Source organism: Charadrius vociferus, unplaced genomic scaffold (genome assembly GCF_000708025.1).
Source record: "Charadrius vociferus isolate BGI_N301 unplaced genomic scaffold, ASM70802v2 scaffold242, whole genome shotgun sequence".
Classification (NCBI taxonomy): Eukaryota; Metazoa; Chordata; class Aves; order Charadriiformes; family Charadriidae; genus Charadrius; species Charadrius vociferus.
The window spans coordinates 86554-107500 of NW_009647213.1; the positions used below are offsets into that span (position 1 = coordinate 86554).

Consider the following 20947-nt stretch of genomic DNA (forward strand, 5'->3'; position numbering starts at 1 on the left):
TGCACTCAATGGAAGAAGCAACGGCAGGTCCCTATTAATGTGTTCTGTAAGCTTAAAACAAACAACAAAGAATGCCTATACAAGGACTTTAGATATCCTACTATCAATGAAAACTTACAATCAGATAAAAATCCTCAAGCAAATTTCAATACAAATTGTTCATATTGCAGCAAGGCCCTGTACTGCTCCACCCCCTGCCCGAGAGATTTAACTCTGCTCAAAAACTATAAAAGCATTCTTCTGGAATAAAGCAAGTGATTTCAGAAAGTTAGCTGAGACAGTTAACCCACTTGTGGCTTTCACCCTTTTTGATAGTCTAGATAAATTCACCAGGACAGCTGAAGGTCAAGGAAAGAAGGTGCTTAGAGGGTTTTTAGAGCCTAATTCCCTTTACTTGCAATGAAAGGCAGGCACTAAATAGCCTTAAAAAGACATATGTAGGTCTATTTGGACTGTGTACTTGAAAAAAACCGAAAAGAGGTATCATTGTGAGTGGGCATAAAGCAGCAATTAAGGTATATTTTCTTTGGTCTCTTTGCACAGGATGAATATCTAAGAAATATGACAGCGGCAATTTTGGCTGGTTAAGATCACCTCCTAAATGAAGCTCAGCATGCCTCATTGCTTAAGGTATTAAAAATGCCCAAGAGAAAGCAGTAAGCACCAGAAATGAGAGTATCCTGTAGCTAAGATAGAAGGCTGCCTCTGCCACTGACTTACCCTGTAACACAAAGCCGGGCTCTCCATGCCTCAGTTTTGTTCCTCTGCCAGGCTGTCGTACCTAAATGCTAGCATGCTATAAAGGCTAACTAGGAAGGGCATTACTTATGGTACCTCCATGGCCCCCAAAGGCTTAATTGCCCACATTCAGGGCAGAATTCCTAATTCAGGGCTGCTACGCAATATGGAAAACGCCAAATGTACAGATGTGTAGGGCCATCCCTTTCTCCCTTGCACCAAAACCACTGTAACCGGAATGATCATGGCAAAGCAATTTGCCTGCAGCCTAGTGGAAGCACTGAGTGTGCAGGATTCATCTTCTGCTGCTGCTGATAGGAGCATGGAAAACAAGCTGGTGCCATCGTCTGTACAGAGGAGAACAGTGGCAGTGGCGGAGTGGAAAAAAAAAAGGTGTTAGAAACTGTCTTTCTGAAGAGGCAAAAAAAAAAAGGAACACAGCTGCATTTGAACAGCTCCAAGCCCTGGTGACATTTCAGCAGACAGTAACTGTACTCCTTGTCACCCTTCTGCTGGGTCAATCAAAAGGAAATGCATCCTCTGGGATTTTCAGCTTCTTTGGATCATTAGCACCCAGTAAATGATAATAGAGATTATTTCATGCTATCATTACTCTCTGTCCCACAACTCACAAGCTATTTCTTCGGTGGCTTCCCAGCACAGCAAACATACAGTAGCGTTGATGAAACACACTGATGCCAACAACTCTACAGAGCCCATCAGGATTGGAGCCACTATGGAGGTTGAACCCAGTATCTCACCAGCCAGAGGCCTGTTGTGAGGATAAAATGAACTTGGAGGGATTATGGTTGTTTGGGGGTTTTTTGGCCAGTGGATTTCAGCTTACAGGCCCATAATGCTTCTGTAGCGTGATGTTTTTATGTAGAGTAAAAAGCCATCGCCCAGTGGACCTGCACAGTTTGCCCAGGCCTGTGGGAATATCATGAGGCAGATCCCGGTGCTACTAGTTGCACCTCCCCCCACTTTTCTAAGTTCTTGGTGTCAAAGCCGCTTAGGTTAGACACACAGCTCACAGGAATTGCTCCTCTATCTTTTCACACAATGATCCAAGCATGATGACACATCCAAAATCTGCTTTCTCTTACTGTTGAACTTACTGGTTTGAGGAATTTCTGAACCAGCAAACTTATTTCCTCAAATATTTACTATGTATGGCAAGGAGCACACACAAAAGATGTAACATTAAACACATCACCCACACAATGCTCTTTTTACAAATTCTGCCCTCAGCTTTCATTTGGAAGATCTTAAAAGTTCGATGCCTGTATCAAAAGCCCCTGCAATGGCTGCTTCTCAGCAGAGCAGGGCTGCTCAACCATGAAACAAGAGTTACCACAAGCAGCAGCTTACCCAGGGCAGCAAATCAAGAGTTAGGAATAAGCTGATCTGAATGCCAAACCTCATTAGCTCCTTCAAAAAGCACTTGAACAATCCCTCATTCCAGCTCTAATGAGGTGGTGTGCTGGACACCACGGTTATTTGAGTACTGTACACAAGTTTGTTCCCACTAAGCACTGCAATGGTCTCTAGTGGAGCTGTGGCCAAGGGCGGTCGTTCCCCAAAGGTGGGTGATCAATTGCTCTGTGGGCTCCTGTGACTACTGAACACAATGAGACGTGAAGGAGCCAAGTACACTGACACACCTTTGCCTTCAACATAACCCAGCCTCAACCAAAAGTGTTCAAAGGTTTCCCCTTCTTATCGAGGTACTTCAAAGAAGACCCTAAATCTGCAAGATAATGAGCCTGTGCAGGCGTTTGTAGAGCACCTCATGCAGAAAGATCCTCACCCTGAGGGGCCACCAGGTGCTTACACTGTATGAACACAAATTAGCTGACAGCAGTAATGCTATAGGCGCTAGTGCTGGAAAAAGCACACAACTACCAGCTACTGCTTCTCTTCTGAGGGCAGGTCTTCATGGCACATAGAATTTCTGCCATGAAGGATTCTAGGAAAGGCTCTAGATGCCCAACACTCAAGGCTTGGGTACAGAAGCAGTCATAATCAGCACCTTGAACTAATATATCCTCAAGTTAAGTTAAACCAGAGGCCTGTGTCTTGAAATGTTAGGCTGGCTCTTTGTCAGCTCATGCCGGTTTCTTGTAAAAGCATTTTCCTTAGAAATAACGGGCTCATCTCCCTCAATGCCTTCCTCTTAGCTGCCTCAGGGAGAGGGGGTCTCCCACCTCATACTCTGTGTGAAGCCATCCCAGAGGGCTACTAAAATACATTCCCTGGCCGGCAGTTTTCTCCTGGTAGGGCCCTGCATACTGTTCCACACATCTTTCACAAAGGCACAAACCAACTCCAAGCACTCTGACTACAGCAGTTTTCCACAAACAGCTGCATAAATCCAAGATAACTGCAAGTGACCATCCTAAGGACTCTGTCCTCTTCCTGTGTAAACATCAGGCAGGAAAATTCTCAATGATCTGAAGCAATTTTGTTCACGTGCAACATGGGATCTGAGTTTTGTATGGAAATTTTTCATTATGAGTAACAAGCGTTGGGAGCACGAGGAGCAGGGCTGACATGCAAAAGCAGGAGCATACCCTCTAACAAGACCAGTTTAATTGTCCATTTTATTACTCTTATATCTATCTATTCCACTAAAGTCCCAGTACTGTACTTAGCGCTGTATGAACCCTGAAATACAACAGTTCCCACTGCTCAGAATTTATTCCCTGGTCTTTACAGTATTTAATCACCTCCGTCTTGTTCAGGGCTTAAGTCCACTAATCAAGCCCCACTGAAATATTTAAAGTCTCCATTCACCTAACCTACAGGGTATCACCTAACTCCACCTAACTCCTAGAGTACCCAAGTGACCACGGGCTGATGCCTGCAAAACACAGGGGCATCTGACCTGCTGCTCACAGCCTCACACTGTGGTGCCCAGAGGATCCAATGCAGGACCTGCAGTCAAACACCTTTTTTCCAATACCTACCAGCTGGCAGCATCTACCTTGGGTGAGCTGGAGGTCACTAAGAGGACTAAAGGAATAACAGGCTGTTGCTGCAACAACCTGCAATGCTTACAGGGAGGGGGACAAGAAAGAGCTGCCAGATATGAATGCGCAACACAGTAGACCTGGCTGACGAAACCTTGCAATGGTTTGACTCACTGACCTGACAGAAAACACCATGTTTCCCAGCTGCCATCACTTCCAACGTCCAAAAGTGAACAAAGCTGAAGAACAGCATGAAGAGTGGAAGACTGCAGAAGCAGGGCTAGCTCTGCTGCTGATTCATTGCTTGGCCTGCAGAGAAATAGAAATACAAATCTTACAGCCAGAAAAATGTTAGGAGCATATAAACGTGACCTCTGCAGGCCACAGATTTTAAATAAATCAACTTTACTTTCTTACGGGTCGATATCTCCAACTGCAAAATGCAAGTGATGCTTGGAAGTTTTGCAAAGCTCTTAAAGGCCATAGGGTGACAGATTTTACATAAATACAAGCAGTTACCATTGGCATTACAGCAGTGGTCTCTGCAGCAGTGCCCCAGCTTGCTAAATTGTTAGGGGTAAAGGAGTATGGATATTACCAGGAAGAAAAGGAATGAAAAAATAGTGAAGCAAAGGCATTCTCTCCAGAGAGAGAAAAAGAGAAAGAGAGGGAGAAAGTAACCAGCAAACACATCTGATAACAAGCAGAGTCCCTGTATCTCAGTCCTTCAGAGAGTTCAGTTTGTCCTCTCTCTACTGCTGTGGCAGGCTGTGATCTCCATACCCCAAAAAGAATTAAAGATGCATTAGCCTGTGGATCTTCCCTCCTCACCCTCCTACATATTTCCTAAATCCAGTTTTCAGAGATTCATACTTTTAGTAGCAAACCCCTTTGAAAACAGAAGCTAACCTGGAGGCAAGTTTGTTCCTCAGAGTGATATTGCTTTGGGACTAGGCATTTACGTATCAGAGAGCCTGTGAGCTCACTAATGTTTGCTTCTCCTCTCTTTGCTTGGAGTAAAATGATTCCACTTCTCCCCCACATCCTTTGGGGTGAGGTGCCGATGTTAAACTTAGCAAAATGCAGCAATTTAAACCACTGGCAAGAGTAGACTTGATTACCATCCTGCAGGGATGAACTGGCACCCCCAGGAGCCGTATAACACTGACCTAAACCTCAGAAGAGGGCAATTCAGAAAGTTGATTTGAATTTGACCTTCCTTATTTCTACCTGGAAAATAACAGTGTGAGCCCAGGAAGGACCAAAGGTGCAATTTTTGCTTTTTCGCCCCAGTCAGAGCAAGGGAAGTTTGAGCAGGAGCTGAGCAGGGACTTGCTCATTTGCCCACACACAGCAGCAAGGGGAGCCCTGGGAGCCCAAAGACAGCACCTGAGCCAAGGTGGGAGCTCTCACTCTGCCTCCTGTGGCATGGCAGAGGCCAGGCTGTTGCTTTTCTTATGAAGAGCTTCCCTATCAACAAACCACTATGTCTGCTCCACAGCTTCCACTTGTCCTCCTCTCTGCCACACTCTCCTTCATTTGCCACACTAAGCATTGCTCTTCTCTTACGCCTCCCAGAACTGTGTCTCTTAATTGACACCCAAACTCTCCAGCACACAACTGGAGTCACCCAGCAGAAGCTTCTCTTGTGTAGCTTTAAGGCTTTTCAAAACAATTTTTCAAAAAGAGAAAGATAAAAGGAAAAATCATCAAAACTTTCTCCCAGATTTTATTGCCTTTTGGGAGAGGCGCTTGCACTAAGCAACCTCTACCAGAGCAAAGAAAAGCAACCCCTCTGCCTGGCTCCTGCCAGCCCCCGCTGCAGCACCACCTTGCTGAGAAAGCAACAGCGCACACGACAGGGCTATCCACCAACCTCCTTCACAAACACGCGTGTCCTTCACTTTAGAAATCTAGCTCCACGTTGTTAAGCTTGTAATCCCCCCAGGAGCTCTAAAGCCCTGCTGTGGGTTGCCTCCCACAAGGGAGAGAGGATTTCTTCTGCTCCAGACCCTGTGTTTCCAAAACTGGAAGCAGAGACGGCCATTTGTCAAGCTGGACCCCTTCTCCAGGAGGACAGCAGGCTTCCCCTTCCAGGTGTACGAGCTCAGCAGGCAAACAGTGTCACATACCAGGAATAAACAAGGCTGCATAGCAACCCCTTCTCTGAAGAAATCTTGAGCGTGAGATGCAAGGAATATCTTTTGCCTGCAGGGCTGGCAGGCAGCTCCCTGGGTGCAGCAGCCGCAAGCACCCGAGGGACCTCAGCAGCACCCAGACCTTCAGGGAGGGACACACTCTGAACTGCAACATGCTCCTGGTCCCTCCCTGCCTGCTTGCGACTACTGCATAAGAATTATCCCTAAAGCTTTGCACAACGCGCAAGCAACAGCAAAGTATGCTTATGCTGGAAACTGGTAAAAGGGAGGGGAAGGTTTCCACCCCCTTCATTGCAGGATTTGGTGACATGTCTGCACGGTAAATTGCTTAGCTAGGCAGTGTGAGCTTGGAGCCCCTCTCAGTTAGGTCGGTGTAAATCCATACCAGCCCTACAGAAAACACCACATTCAGGCAAAATTAGGAAATGAACAGAACTAATTCCTTCAGCCTGTCCCTCTCCAACATGCCCACAGCCACTGCAATCTCCACTAAATGCTACCAAACAGGAATTATCCACCACTCCAATTAAAAATATTTTATACCTCTCCCCTGTGCTGTGAATAATTGTGCAATATGCAATGCAGAACAGAACCGTAGTTTTGCTATTGCATGTGTTTTGTTGTTGTTGTGAGAGATGGAATTGTTTTGCTTCAGCCATTTTTGTACATTGAGGACACACTCAGGGCTATGAGCAGCCGTTTTGTGTGTCGACGGCACAAGCAGAGCTGTGTAACTTAGAAAAACAACTCCTTAAAAGAAGAAAAATGTGAATTGAGTTTGTGATAGGCTACCGGGTCGCGAAAGAATGTGCGCCCTGAAGTACCTAACCAATGGGAAAAGGGAACAGGACATAAATACCTGAAGTTTTGTAGCTAAGGGTGCTCTTTTTGAGGTGCAGCCGACTCAGCTGACTCTTCTATTTTGATCCTGAATAAACTTTTATCTTTGCTTTGAAGACTTGGTCCTCTCTGCATTTTTATCCGTGAGCAAGCGTTTCTCACATTATGCTCACTCAAAAGCTACTTTCAGATGTAATAATAATATTTTCATCATGTCCATGTGTATTGGGAGCTCTTTAGCTGTAAAAATGTGCAGCTATTCAGCTCCCACAGTCGGTGGAAGGGACAGGGATGGGGGGGCGACCCCATAGAAAACCATCTGCAGGACTTAGCAATCCTTCTCCAGCTAGCAAAGGCAGCACACGCACCTGTTGTAATTTGGGAAGGTGACTATCACCTCACGTGGTAAACGCGGCAGCAAAGCCAAAGGTAAGCATCTTCCTGTCACTGCCGAGCCACCCCGTAGGTACTGGCACTGTAGGAGTGAAGGATTCAGCCTTACAATGAGTCACCTTAAACCACGCAATTCTCTCAGCTTCTCCAAGGCTGAGTAATCAGATATGTGAGAAAATAACAACCTTATGTATCGCAGAATGGCAGAAAATGAGCTGACTGCAGCAAATGGGTCTCCAAATGTGACATCTCCTGCATGAAACAGAATTCTCCCCAAAGGCTTCTCCCTTTTGCTATGAACAAAAGGCAGAGGACTGCCCTCAGACTCCAGCACTGGTTCAGCCCATAGGAGACACAAGGAAAATTCTGCCTCAGCTGTGTTGCAGGCTTCAGGCAAGACTTAATCTGCTCCAGCTCCTCTCTGCAAAGCAAGCATAGCAGAAATGTTGCTTGTTCTCCTTTCTTTGTATTTTCTTTTAAGGGAATAAACTCCTTAAGGTACAAATTGTCTCTTCCTACACATGTGCATCATCTAACAGAGCTGGTCCAGCTGTCAGCTAGGGGTATTACCATAAAATAGTGGTGGCAGTAACTCTACAAAGGACTTTCCCCAATAAAGTGTTCGGTTGTTCCCTTTAATTAAGCGGCCAGCAATGAGCTACCAGCTCAGCTCTAGTGAAAAAATTTAAGCTCCTGAGCGTCTCAAAATCAGCACTTCTACAGGGAAACAGCATTAGCAGCACTGCAAAGTGTGACCCTCGTTAAATCACCAAAAGTGACAAAAGTAGAACAAAGATGGTCAGCTGGTCAGAGTAAGACCACCCAGGAGTATCTAATGTCCAGTCTCCCTCCCTGAGCACCTGCTTATACTCTCTTTTCTTTTGGCTCCATAATACTGAAGCTGACGGGACAGATTCAATTGAACAGAAACTTGGAAGCCTACATGCTTAGCCTTCAAAACAGTAAGCCAAAGTTTTATTTCATGCTTTCTAAAAGAAAAGAAAAAAATTGAAGCCATAATTGGGGAACAGAGTACCTTCCCTCCTGAGCCTGACTTGTGTCAGACCCACTTCACCTCCCGCGGCGTCACCCATGTGGCCGTGCTCTTATGTCACCTGAACACCCTGTAATGATGCATTATGTTACATGGGGAAGGGGCAGTGTCCCTGTGCTCACATGCATCCTGGTGACAGCTATCATGCCGTTCCTTGAGATGGTCATGGGATAAACCTTGCTACCAGGTTGAACCCTCACTCTCATCTATCTATAGCATCCCAAGTGCTATGGAATGCAGGGCTGAGCGGGGCTTTTCCCCGCATCTGCAGGGGAAATCGGGCCAACGGAATCAGGCCACCTTACATGCTTGTATCCAGAAACCTGCTCAGCTATTCCACTCAGCACACTTTCTTTCACATGGAATGCTTGCTGAGTGGTGTGGCCCTTCACAGCAGCCTCCTGGCACACATGCAGCTTCTTTTTAGTTCACAGGAAACTGTCGGATTGGGAGCCCTTGGGCTTTCTCCATGGCAACCTCATTTGGGCAAGGGTGATCAATACTGCGTGGCATCCGAGCCCATGAGGGAAGCAGCCCAAGTGCACAGAGTAAATGTTAATTAGAGCCCAGCAGACAGGTCTGGAGCTGGTGAGCTTATACAGACCTTTTTAAAATGCTCATTTTTATCAATCCTGAATTCACAGTGAAAGGAAAAGAGAGAAGAAAGATGGACAGACAGCAGAGAGAGTACAGATACTGCTGTATCTGCATTTCTCCATCTGCCTCCGTTTTGCCTAGCCCTGGGGAACATCAAGACCTCCCTGGCTTTTCCTTATTTATTAGACACTGTCCCCTAATCAGCAGGTCCCAAGGTCTTTGAGAGGGATACCACCTTCTACAACCCTTCCTCCACCAAGTGCTCTCATGAAGAATAAATCAAATTATCCAAAGAGTGACAAGAGAAGCGTGCAGGGTGTGCACCTCAATGCCATGAAAGGCAAGCAGAGAAGAGCTGTTAAGATACAAAAACATGCAAGGTAGAAAAACCTGCAGCTTCAGCAGAAGAAAATTTTCAGAAATCTCTGTTGAAGTGGAAGACTTCTGCACTGCTGTGTGCTGAGGCCAATAGCTGAAACAAAAACCTCACAAAAACAGTGCTTCAGTTTCCTTAAAGGAGATGTGTTTTCTGAACAAAGTTCATGAAAGAAAACAGGAAAGGAAATGACAGCTTTACACTTTAAAGCATAAACATGCAGACTCAGAAACAGTAAGGTCAGGGAAAGTTATGACAGCAATACTTTGGACTCATAATTATATTACAGCTTCCCTCCCATGAGCCCAGAGCAGTTTGCATTGCCACCAGCAGCACTTCACACCTCTTCGTGAGATGACTCAAGCAGTATTAAAATACACTGGGACACTGGGGCAGGCAAAAGCACTCCAAACCTCTCTTTGGACCTCAGAGTAAATAAACTGCAGTGAGAGGAGCAAAAAACAGCTTCTCTTGATCTAGCAACAACTGTCTGTGGCAGGGTAACAGTTGGGATTAGGTCAGTTGGAGGAGAAAATGCTGAGGTGTTTCAAAAAGAAGTCTAGAACAACACAGGGTTTAAGGGCACTATTCTCATTTACAGAGGTACTATAGTAAAAGCTGCCTGCTAAGTGTTATCAGAGCTTTACACGTGGGGATCAGGGGCTTTCAGACTTATGGATAGAGTATCTTGACCACAGCTTGCCAAATTTTTCCAATGGAGAACACAGGGATTCCACAAAACTAGTCTGATGTGGGAAAACGTGCTTGTTTCAACTATTTCTGTGAAAAAATAAGTTTTAGACTTGAATATTTGATATTTTTTTCTCACATTCTTCCATGAAATTATAAAATTATCTACTTTCTGAGTAACCCTAATTCTACGCAGTGAAAACCTACCTACCGCCTACCTCGGACACATTTCCAGATCAGACCTTGATGAGACAAAAGCCCATTCCCAGTGCTTTTTTGATACAGCAGTGGAGTAGAAATGGCTGCATACCTGGGAAGTCAGAGCGAATATCTTATCTTCGTAAGGGTTGAAAAAAGGACTTCAGGATGCTTCTAGGACACTTGCGGTACAAAGGGATGCAGACAAATAAGCTCCAAGCTGCAAGTGTGCCCTAGAGAACCAGGAGGGGGTGCCCCAGATACTCAAGTACATCACAGTGCCAGTCCCCAAACAGGACCCACAAACTGGAACAGAGACCTCCATGAGGCAGCAGAAAAACAGCCCAGTTTAGGATTGCCCAAAGCTCCTCTAGCACCCTCTGGTAATCCAAGGCCTTGTACATGCATCACGCTTTGCTACCTAATTCCTTCAGGATCATGTAGTCCTAAACTAAGGCCACTTGGTTCCCCATGTTGCTAATCTAGTTAACTGAATATTGGCTAATTGCAGGCTTTAACTCTCTGCCAAGTGCAGCATCTCACCGTCTGTTTGCTCTGGCTACCTGAAGAGTCAGCAGCCACACAAAGCTGCGCCTCATCTAGGGATGCAGAGAAACCAGCTGCTAGGGCCTGCTGTCTAGCGCAAGCCTGCTTTACCGTAATAGAACTGTTATTATAAAGCAGAGGGACAGGAGACAACCAAAATGAAAAAAACAATCATCACCCTGGGACACCCTCCACAAACACAAAGTCTGGGGGCACATGGAGAGAGGGGGGGGAGGGGAAGACCCCGGTTCTCACACGGGCATGTCAAATGCAGGGCCAGAAAGCCACTCATATTCCTGAGGGTTAGATATAACCAAAAATGGCCAAAGTCTTCTCCCCAGGTTTACCAGAATTTAGCCCAAATCATTCTGAAAACTGAACCCAGCTGCTATGGTTTTTACTGAATGCCCAGCATCCTGAACATCAACACGGGTACCTGTCTGTTGGAGGCAAACCTGGCCTGGTGCACCTCTAAGGGGGTGGGCAAAGTCCATTAGCTCCACCAAGGCTGCACCATGGACCACCACTACGGAGCGACACACGATGCTAACTGCAGCCCAGCTCTACCCGCTGCCTTGAAGTGCCACTGCAGGGGTTACAGGCCCTGATGGTTTAAGTGCTTCAGCAAGCTACTGTACGCAGTGAGGCAGCTGCAGAACATCAAAGCTGCACAAAAAATAAATCACTTTCCCACAACACCACATTAAAGCCCACACAAGAACCAGGATTTGAGTCCTAGTGACGCAGAGTTCCGTCCTCAGACTTTAAAATCCCACTGCTCCTACAGGAAGATTAGTTGCACTTGTCCCTGGAGCCCCATTTTCCCCTCAATACTATTCATCTGCCAAGCAGAAAATCTGTCAGGACAGTTTGAGGTGCGGGGCTGGGGCTTCAGGACTGCATTTCCAATTTGAAGGGCTCGCAAAGATTACAAGCAGAGAACACACCACCTCAAAGCCTGTAAAACACCAGGTACCTTCACGGTAACAGAGACAGACTACTGTGGAGGTGAAGGTGCAGGGTAGGCATGTTTAGAAGCCCATGTTTTCCCACACGTTTTACCAGGTGGCAGCCACCAAACCACGTTTGGGATGCTGAACCTGCTAACCCTCTCAGTATCCCCCATAGCACAGCACGGGTCAGACAGCATCCAGCCCCGAATGCACTGGGGGAAAAGTGACACAGAGAAGCAGAGCTGTTTCTTTACTTTAAGTCTTACAAACAGGTGGAAAAGTTCTTATTTCATTCATTTCTGAAAGAGAGAAAAGTGTGATCATTTGGATGGAAAAATAAAAGTGCTAGCAGATGACAAGATTTGTTCAGGCTATTGAACATTCATGTAATGAAGGTGATGGAGACTTGAACGGGAGATAGAGACAAGAGAAATTAGGCCTGCAACTCGTTTTACCTGCCATCAACTTGGAAGAGGTCCTGAAAAACACTTTCAGCTTCCATCAATCCCTGATAACAGCTTGGCAAAGCGTATACGGCGAGCTGGAGGATACCAGATTCACAGGCAGGTAGCAGCCTGTCTCAGACAGCAGCGTAACAGCTTCTTCCTTACTCTCCTGTACTGGAGGATGTCGTGACAAAATAAACACAGAGACGAGACACGATGAAGAAGGACCCCATTTTCTTGTTAATGGCTTTCCATTCAAATCCTCTATGGCTCCAGAAATTAGCTGCCTGAGCACTACGGAAAGGAAAAATAGGCACAAGCTGGTAGATTTTTCTTTAAAAAACCTACAAAATACAAGTGTTTACACACCACAATAAATTCGTGGAGAAGACTGCAGTGGTAGATGGGTATATTCCCCTTTTCACTTTCCCTGCTTAGAATCATAGAATGGTTTAGGTTGGAAGGGACCTTAAAGATCACCTAGTTCCAACTCCCCTGCCATGCACAGTGACACCTTCTACTAGACCGGGTTCCTCAAAGCCCCATCCAGCCTGGCCTTGAACACCTCCAGGGATGGGGCATCCACAGCTTCCCTGGGCAGCTTGTTCCAGTGTCTCACCACCCTCACAGTAAAGAATTTCTCCCTAATATCTAATCTAAATCTACCCTCTTTTAGTTTAAAACCATTACCCCTCATCTTACGGCTCCAGTCCTTGATCAAGAGGCCCTGCCCATCTTTCCTGTAGTCTCCCTTTAGGCACTAGAAGGCCACTATAAGGTGTCCCTGGGGCCTTCTCTTCTCCAGGCTGAACAATGCCAACTCTCTCAGTCTGTCTTCAGAGGACAGGTGCCCCAGCCCTCTAATCATCTTCGTGGCCCTCCTCTGGACTCGCTCCAGCAGGTCCATACCCTTTTTATGTTGGGGGCCTCAGAGCTGGACATAGTACTCCAGGTGAGGTCTCACAAGAGCAGAGTAGAGGGGCAGAATCACCTTCCTTGACCTGCTGGGCATGCTTCTCTTGATGCAGCCCAGGATGCAGTTGACTTTCTGGGCTGCAAGAGTACTTTGCTGGGTTATGTTGAGCTTATCAGCCAACACCCCCAAGTCCTTCTCCTCAAGGCTGCTCTCCAGCCATTCTCTGCCCAGCCTGTATTTGTGCTTGGGATTGCCCTGATCCACATGCAGGATGTTGTTGCACTTGGCCTTGTTGAACTTCATGAGGTTCTCATAGGCCCACCTTTCAAGCCCGTCCAGGTCCCTCTGGATGGCATCCTTTCCCTCCAGCATGTCGACCACACCACGCAGCTTGGTGTCATTGGCAAACTTGCTGAGGGTGCACTCAATCCCACTGTCCACGTCTCTGACAAAGATGTTGGAACAGTACCGGTCTCAGTACCAGCCCCTGAGGAACATGGCTGACCACCACTCACCACTTGGACATCGAGCCATTGACTGCAACTCTTTGAGTGCGGCCATCCAGCCAATTCCCTATCCACCAAGTGGCCCATCCGTCAAATCCACGTCTCTCCAATTTAGAGACAAGGATGCAAGGATGTTGTGCTGGACAGTGTCAAATGCCTTGCACAAGTCCAGGTAGATGATGTCAGTTTCTCTCCCCTTATCCACCAATGCTGTAATGCTGTCATAGAAGGCCACCGAATTTGTCAGGCATGATTTACCCTTAGTGAAGCCATGCTGACTGTCATCAATCACCTCCTTATTTTCCATGTGCCTAGCATAGTTTCCAGGAGGATCTGCTCAATCATCTTGCCAGGCACAGAGGTGAGACTGACCAGCCTATAGTCTCCCAGGTCTTCCTTTTTCCCCTTTTTTAAAATGGGGGTTACTTTTCCCCTTTTCCAGTCAGTATGAACTTCACTGGACTGCCACGATTTCTCAAATATGATGGATAGTGGCTTGGCAGCTTCATCTGCCAATTCCCTCAGGACCTGTGGATGTATGTCATCAGGTCCCACAGACTTGTGCACCTTCAGGTTTCTTAGATGGTCTCGAACCTCATTTTGTCCTAGAATAGGCAGTTCCTCATTCTCCCAGTCCCTACTTTTGCCTTCTGCAACTTGGGTGGTGTGGCTAGAGCCCTTGCCAGTGAAGACCAAGGCAAAAAAGTAATTGAGTACCTCAGTCTGGTCCATGTCCCCGGTGACCAGGTCTCTTGTTTCCTTCCAGAGAGGGCCCACATTTTCCTTAGTCTTTTATTTTTGTCACCAACATACCTGTAGAAGCTTTTCTTGTTGCCCTCGATGTCCCTGGCCAGATTTACTCTATCTAAGCTTTATCTTTGCTAACCTAATCCCTGGTGTCTTAGGTAATTTCTCTGTATTCCTTCCAAGTTACCAGTCCTTGCTTCCACCCTCTGTAGGCTTCCTTTTTCTGTTTGAGATTGCGCAGGAGCCCCTTGTTAATCCATGCAGGCCTCCTGGCATTTTTGTCTGACTTCCTCTTCGTTGGAATGCATCACTCCCAAGCTTGAAGGAGGTGGTCCTTGAATATCAACCAGCTTTCTTGGGCTCCTCTTCCCTCCAGGGCTTTACCCTGTGGTAATCTGCCAAGCAGATCTCTAAAGAGACCAAAATCCGCTCTCCTGATGTCCAAGGTAGCAAGCTTAATGTGCACCCTCCTCGCCACCCTAAGGATCTTGAACTCCACTATCTCATGGTCACTGTAGCCAAGGCTGCCCTTGAGCTTCACATTCCCCACCAGCCCCTCCTTGTTGGTGAGAACAAGGTCCAGCATGGCACCTCTCCTTGTTGGCTCTTCTGTCACTTGGAGAAGGAAGTTACCATTGACAAATATTTTTAACAAAATATTTTAAACAAAACTGTGCCTACGGTGGAAAAAAAGTTTTGTATGGCTACCTTGAATTTAACTTGTGTGAAAGAGGTGGTGGGTTTTGGTTTTTTATATTTGTTTTGTTTATATATCTGGTCTTGAAATAGAATTGCATAGGATGCCATTCTGCCTCCTTTTCCCTTCATTGAAACTGCTGGGGGCAAAAATAAATAGTAGGAATTAGGGGACTGAGTCTGACCCCGCTGAAATCAAGCGGCTGCCATGCCCAGCCTGTGGACATTTTGAGAAACGGCTCCTCTTCTGAATCGCATTATCCCTGTCAGTCTTGGTAGAAAATGATTTCGTCACTAGCCCACAGCAGACGATAGTAACAAATGAAAAATAGCCAACCTATCGTTTACACTAGATGCCAGAAATGAAGTATGGGGGAATTCTGCGGGCACGGCGCATCGGTGGGAGAACCGAGGAGGAACCGCGTTGCCCCTGCCTGATCCAAGGTGGTGGCAGCACTGTGGGAACAGCTCATTTAGCAGACAGCTCTTTTTCCATCAAGCTGGCAGCTGTGTGCTGAGCCTTTTGTACGAAGCGGAGTTTGCTCACGAGGAGAGGCAAACAACGAGTGTATTGAAATGACATAAATCCCATGTTGGCAGAGCTCAAAGCAATTCAAGCCTCCATGCAAAATTAGGCCTCGTGACTGTACCTAGAGGCAGGCAGGTAATTGAAACATCAGTATGTCTAGAAGAGATCATGTGAGTGCCAAAAAAAGGAGAATTTGGGGGCAGGGAGAAAAACTTCACGTGGAACTAGTGCCTGCGTAGAGGTGACAGCTAACCAGTTTGTGGATCCCAAGCCGGCCACTTCTCAAGGCCCTGCAACGCAGATCCCACACAGCCTCACCAAGAACAAGGGTCGGCAGTTTTATGGGGTGCTGCATTTTGCAGCACATATATACCTTCTTATATCCTCTCTGCACTCGGGCTGCAACAGTATGTTCTTCCCTGCGTCTTGTTGATGGTCTTGCCCAGCCACACTGCAAGCTTGCTTAGGCTGGAAATCCTTTCTGCAGTATTTTCCTCAGGAACGAGGGAAGTTCAGCTGCATGCACTTTTCCTCCACCATGCATTTTCTGGAAGAAACTCTAGGTATCCGGCCACAGACAGGAAAGCATTTTGGTAAACTAGCCAAGTAGGGTTATCCCTTCTTTGCAGGGATATGAATGGGAAACTGAGGCACAGAACTTGGAAACACAAGTTTTCAGCCTTGACATTCGCTGGTTTCCCATCGCTCAGTCCTGAGATACTTTAGATACCACTGTGAGAGCTTCAGCTGCTAAGGAAACAAATCTCTTTCCATATACCTTACTCATGCTGTGTCATTCAATTCCTCATCTGAGTGTGAGCGATTATGTCGGCTGTTTTACCGTTATCTTAAAACAAAGCCAGGACTTCACCATCTTTCTCGAACATAAAACTCCATCATCTGGTTAAAAACATTTTCTGAGACTTTACTGAGGCTTTCTACAAGACATGCTGGCTCTCAAGAAACGAGAGGACTCAAAGGTGAGCTTCCCGCAGGGAATAGCTTTGTGCTGTGCTGTGGGGCATCAAGTGCTGCTCCATATCAACATGGGCATTTCTTAATGCTGAATTTGATGATTTTTGAGCAGTTACTGAAAGACAGCAGAGGTTTGCCTTGTTTGTACTTAAGAGTAGTAAGATTAGTGCCCAAACAAAGAAGTGTCCTTGAAATCTGGGTCTAATGGCAAGCTTAATACTGCAACAGGCTCTGCTGGAGACTCAGGCAGGGTGATTTTCCTCTCTACAGCTGCCAAAGAGCTCTGGGTCTGTAGGGCAAACATTGACCATGAAGTTATAATAAACCCTAGGACTGATTGATTCTGGCTGCTGAAGTTTTCTTTGTTTTGGACTTGTTTTGTGGGCTTTTTTTTTAACCATAGGAACCACAAGAAACCATGAGAAGAAATGACAGTTTAGGTCTTATCTCATTTCTGTCAGTGCTAATAGCAACCCTGTAATTTATTTTAAATGTCAGGGAAAAACCTTCAGCACACAGACTAAAAGATGGAATAAAGCTTCTTTATGTATCCTGTTGTCTGTGCATTTTTTAAAAGATGCAATGAAAACCTTCACTAGAAATATGTTCTTCAATAAAAACACAAATTTCCTCCAAACACATAGTTTGGTTGTGATTATTTTTTTTTCCCCCACAGAATGAGTAAGAAAGACCAAAACAATTTTCAGCTAAAGAGTTGTTGAGATGTTCAGAAACATGTGACAAAACCATGCAAACATCTGAAACACAAAAAAAAGCTTTCAATTTTATGTCAAATGCTTGCCTTGTTAAGTTTCTGCTAATATATATATATATATATTTTGGCTAATATGCCTATTGCTTTTGTAGGAAGTTTAAAGTTTTAGGAATTTCCCAGAGAAGCTACAGCTTCCAAGAGGAAGTTCGCAGATAATTTTTTCCCTAAAGCAAATGATCGGCCTACTGGGGTTTCACTACTCCCCAAAGAAGCCTTAAGGAGAGCCACGGAGAAGCTGTGAAAGGGGCACAGTGCACACAAAACTGGCACACAGTCCTGCAATCCAGATTGGCACAGCATTCAGCAACCGAGCCTTGCCTGGGATAGACCAAAACGGGCCACCGGTTCAGCCAGCGAAGGAGTAAACAGAGGCTGACTGCAGAGCCCCTGAAGCCTGTTACACTGGGCATTTAAGGCAAGCCTAACTCTGTGTGATGAAGGAAAACCACAGACTTGTTCCTCTGAGCTCCAATGCAGTCTGTTTGGACTGAACATCTGCTAAGGCTCACCCCAAAAGTGCTGGTGGATCCTTGCATGGATGAATCCAGGCACCCTCCTCACACTAGCCAGAAGGCCAACCGCTGTCATTTCAGCATGTGAATGGCCTTCCCAGCATGAAGAGACACGTAGCACACCATTTCTTTGAGGCTCAGTGCCACTGGCTACAGGCTGCTTTTCAGAAGTGTCACAACGTTGTGTATCAGCCCTTAAGCATAAAACATATCTGCTACAGAGCCATCGGTGCATCACTGCAGGAGACAGGGAAGGAGCTAGCATGCATTGAATCTGTGTTTTACACGCTAGGAATAACAAAGGCTATTATAATCCCAAATGATCCCTTAAATAATATTTTTTTGAAACTAAGGCTCACACGCTAATAAGTAAAATCTAGTCCTGTGCAACTAGCCAAGGAGTTCAAGTTCCTTTGGCAAAGGACATTAACCACAAAGCAAATAACATGTTTGCTGCAAGAATGACAAGAAGGGAGACCTACCTTCATTTTTGTTTTTTGTTTACATGCTTCCATTAGTACCCAGGGAAGTTAACTCTGGGCTGGGGGACATGGCATGGTCAAGTCCTCAGGTTTCAGCACTCCTCTGGCCATCCATCACCCTGCAACTTCTCCTCAGCAATTCAGTCCCAAGGCATTAAACTGTCACGGCTCACTAAGAAATTAGACTTGATGACACCTAAGCAGATTCATTAATGCATTAAGCAAATGCCATCTGATTGGTTCCTTTTTTTAGGCGTTTGGCAAGCAGTGTGCAAACAAACCTGGAGGATGAGGCTCTCGGGGGAGGGCAGGCAGCTTGCCAGTGTTCTTGCTTAGAGGGAGGGAAAGAAAGTACCAGCTCCACAAAGCCACACTAGAAGAATTTACAACCTACTGCTTGCCTCAAGACAGCAAAAGGCAGGAGGTGGCATCAGTTGTTTCTACCTTCTGGAGAGAGAATGCAGTTTCCACATGTGTCATAGCACACAGGGCATTTCAACTGTAAAGGCAATGTAGCACTAATCACAACCAAAACAAATCCCAAGGCACTAACTGTCCCTTGCATGGGAACTGAATGACACAAACCACCTCTAATCTTCAGGACTGTCCAGGGGATATTCTCATCATCCACAACCACGCGGCTGCTGGCTATGCAGCTGCACTGACTTACAACCTTTAATGTTCACTGCTCTTCCATCCTAATCAATGAGGCCACCAAACCAAACTGGTGCAAAAGGAGGCAGTTGCTGGTGTCCAGCACTTATCCTCACTGTTAATTCCATCGCGTCCCATAACGTGCACCAGCTGTGACAGGTGATGAGTCTCAAACATCTGTCCTTCCCAGAGACTCACATTTCGTTACTGATAAATATAGCTATTGGCCCTGTAATTCAGTAGTTACAGTTTTGCAGGACACTTGAATACATTATGATTGGCACGTATTTAACTTGTGCGGGCAGCTTGCCCATAGTGCTTTCACCGTGGACTATGATCTCATTAGACCTCACGAATTAAGCAGGCCCAGGCTGGAAAGATACTTGGAGGAGAATCCTTAAGTGCGACAGGACACACAATTCCATAAGAAACACACTTCTAGGAGATACTACTATGTGAACAGTTTGGTAAGACATTTTGTGCATGACTACAAAATGGGCCTTCTTTGGTGGGGAGAGAAATCAGTAAAATCCGCACCTCTATGGTCCATACATTACGTATACTTAAGTATAGGAATACTATCCGTGGGATCTGATCAAATAGGATGTAGCTATTTGTATTCTGCTCAAGTAAATTTCCCCTGAGGCACCCACCGCATGCACTGCTATTCTTCAGTGCAAGGTGACTGTAAAGCACCTCTATGGCAGAGGATAATGCAGCAGTTCCCTGTGTGGCACAAGAGTGGCCGTACGCTGGGTCAGACTGAGGGTCTGCTTTGCCCACAGTTGTCCTGTGCCATGGGCTGCAGTAGACGCTGGATGAAAAGTAAGAAGAGGCAGACACACAGTGGTGCTTAACCTCCTCTCCAAGTTAATTTAGTTTACTAGAACTAAAGTTCTTGATTATGTTTCTATAATAAACACAAATTCCAGCCTCGTGGTTCTGGAGAGCCTTGCAAGAACAAACTAACGCACACGCACTGCAGTGCTTATTCCTTCCTCCAATATCCAAGGAGTCCTCACAGCCTGACACTGCAACTGTCTCACTGTAACAGAGTAATTCCCATTTCTCATCGAGGCTTTGCACTTATGGAAAGTCCTCATGTGCCACTTCTCTAGGAAAAGGCTACCTAGATTGCCACCAACGGAAGTGAGGCAACCAGACTTCAGAACCCCCACCGATGATTTCTTCATTTTGTTTTAAAAATCTTTTGTTTCTCTCAACACCTATTTAGTTCCACTGCTGAGTATTTAAAGTGGTAAGATGCTTTGTGAAAGTTTTGACTTAGCTGCTGGTTCAGGTAACGTCTGATAAAACTCTTGAGTTTTAAAGCAAAACCATATCTATTCACACAGATATTTTCTTTGTTTAGAAAAACAAGCTTTGGTTTAAATGTTTGTGAATAAATTAGCTGACAAATATAGCTCATTTTGCTATTCACAAACTAATACTGACTTTTATGCATAAACTGATTATTAGCAAATATTTTCCAAATAGCTCACAGAAGCAACATTCAGCTGAGTAATTATTCTTGGAACAATTCGCTACACTGCTGCTTCTTTGTGGTACATGCGCAAGTGGGTGCCCAAGCCATATGGCACTGTTTCTGCTTCCTAAGTAACTGAAGCGGGCAAAAAACAGAAACAAAATGAACCTTAAATTACAGCTGCTTTTCAGTTTGAACTTTGAGCAACCAATTATATGTACTAAAACTCTTGAATCTTTGCGATTTCTGAATATTTCACTGAGCAAACCAGTAGCTAGGCAAAAAACGTCCTGCAATGGCAATCACAGTACAGCTTTTCCCAGAAGATACCACAACACAATCATGCGTTTTATTCACAAAAACATAAACCAACCTTCCTTGACCCATTCAGCCTGCTCTATTAGTTTTTCACCATAGGACTCCTAGTGAGTCTGAAGTTCTGGCCAAAGCAGTCATTTGCTGCAAAAGAAGGTACAGTGGCATGAAAGTATATGTTTTTGTGAGTGTGTCCTACTAGACAGATTTTCAGGGGCTCTGCAACTGCTTGGATAACACTGGAGAAGGCATTTCTGTTTCCCATGCCCCCAGTGTCCAGAAGGACACAAGACCACAGAGTTCCACAGCCCCAAACCCCTATGAGGTTCCCCTGGTACCCGGCTACCTCCACAGGGAAACTCTTCTGCTCATGGCCAGATCAGGGCACACAA

The 20947-nt window shown here is 45.7% G+C and overlaps 1 protein-coding gene across 1 annotated transcript in view; it reads right to left on the minus strand.

Moving 5' to 3' along the window:
* The window catches only part of FAM179A (family with sequence similarity 179, member A), a 31281-nt gene extending 30441 nt beyond the window's left edge, over positions 1-840 (minus strand). Inside the window, 1 exon segment of the mRNA XM_009895900.1 lies at positions 835-840. Coding sequence (XP_009894202.1) covers positions 835-840 — 6 coding nt within the window.
* Positions 841-20947: the final 20107 nt, after the last annotated feature.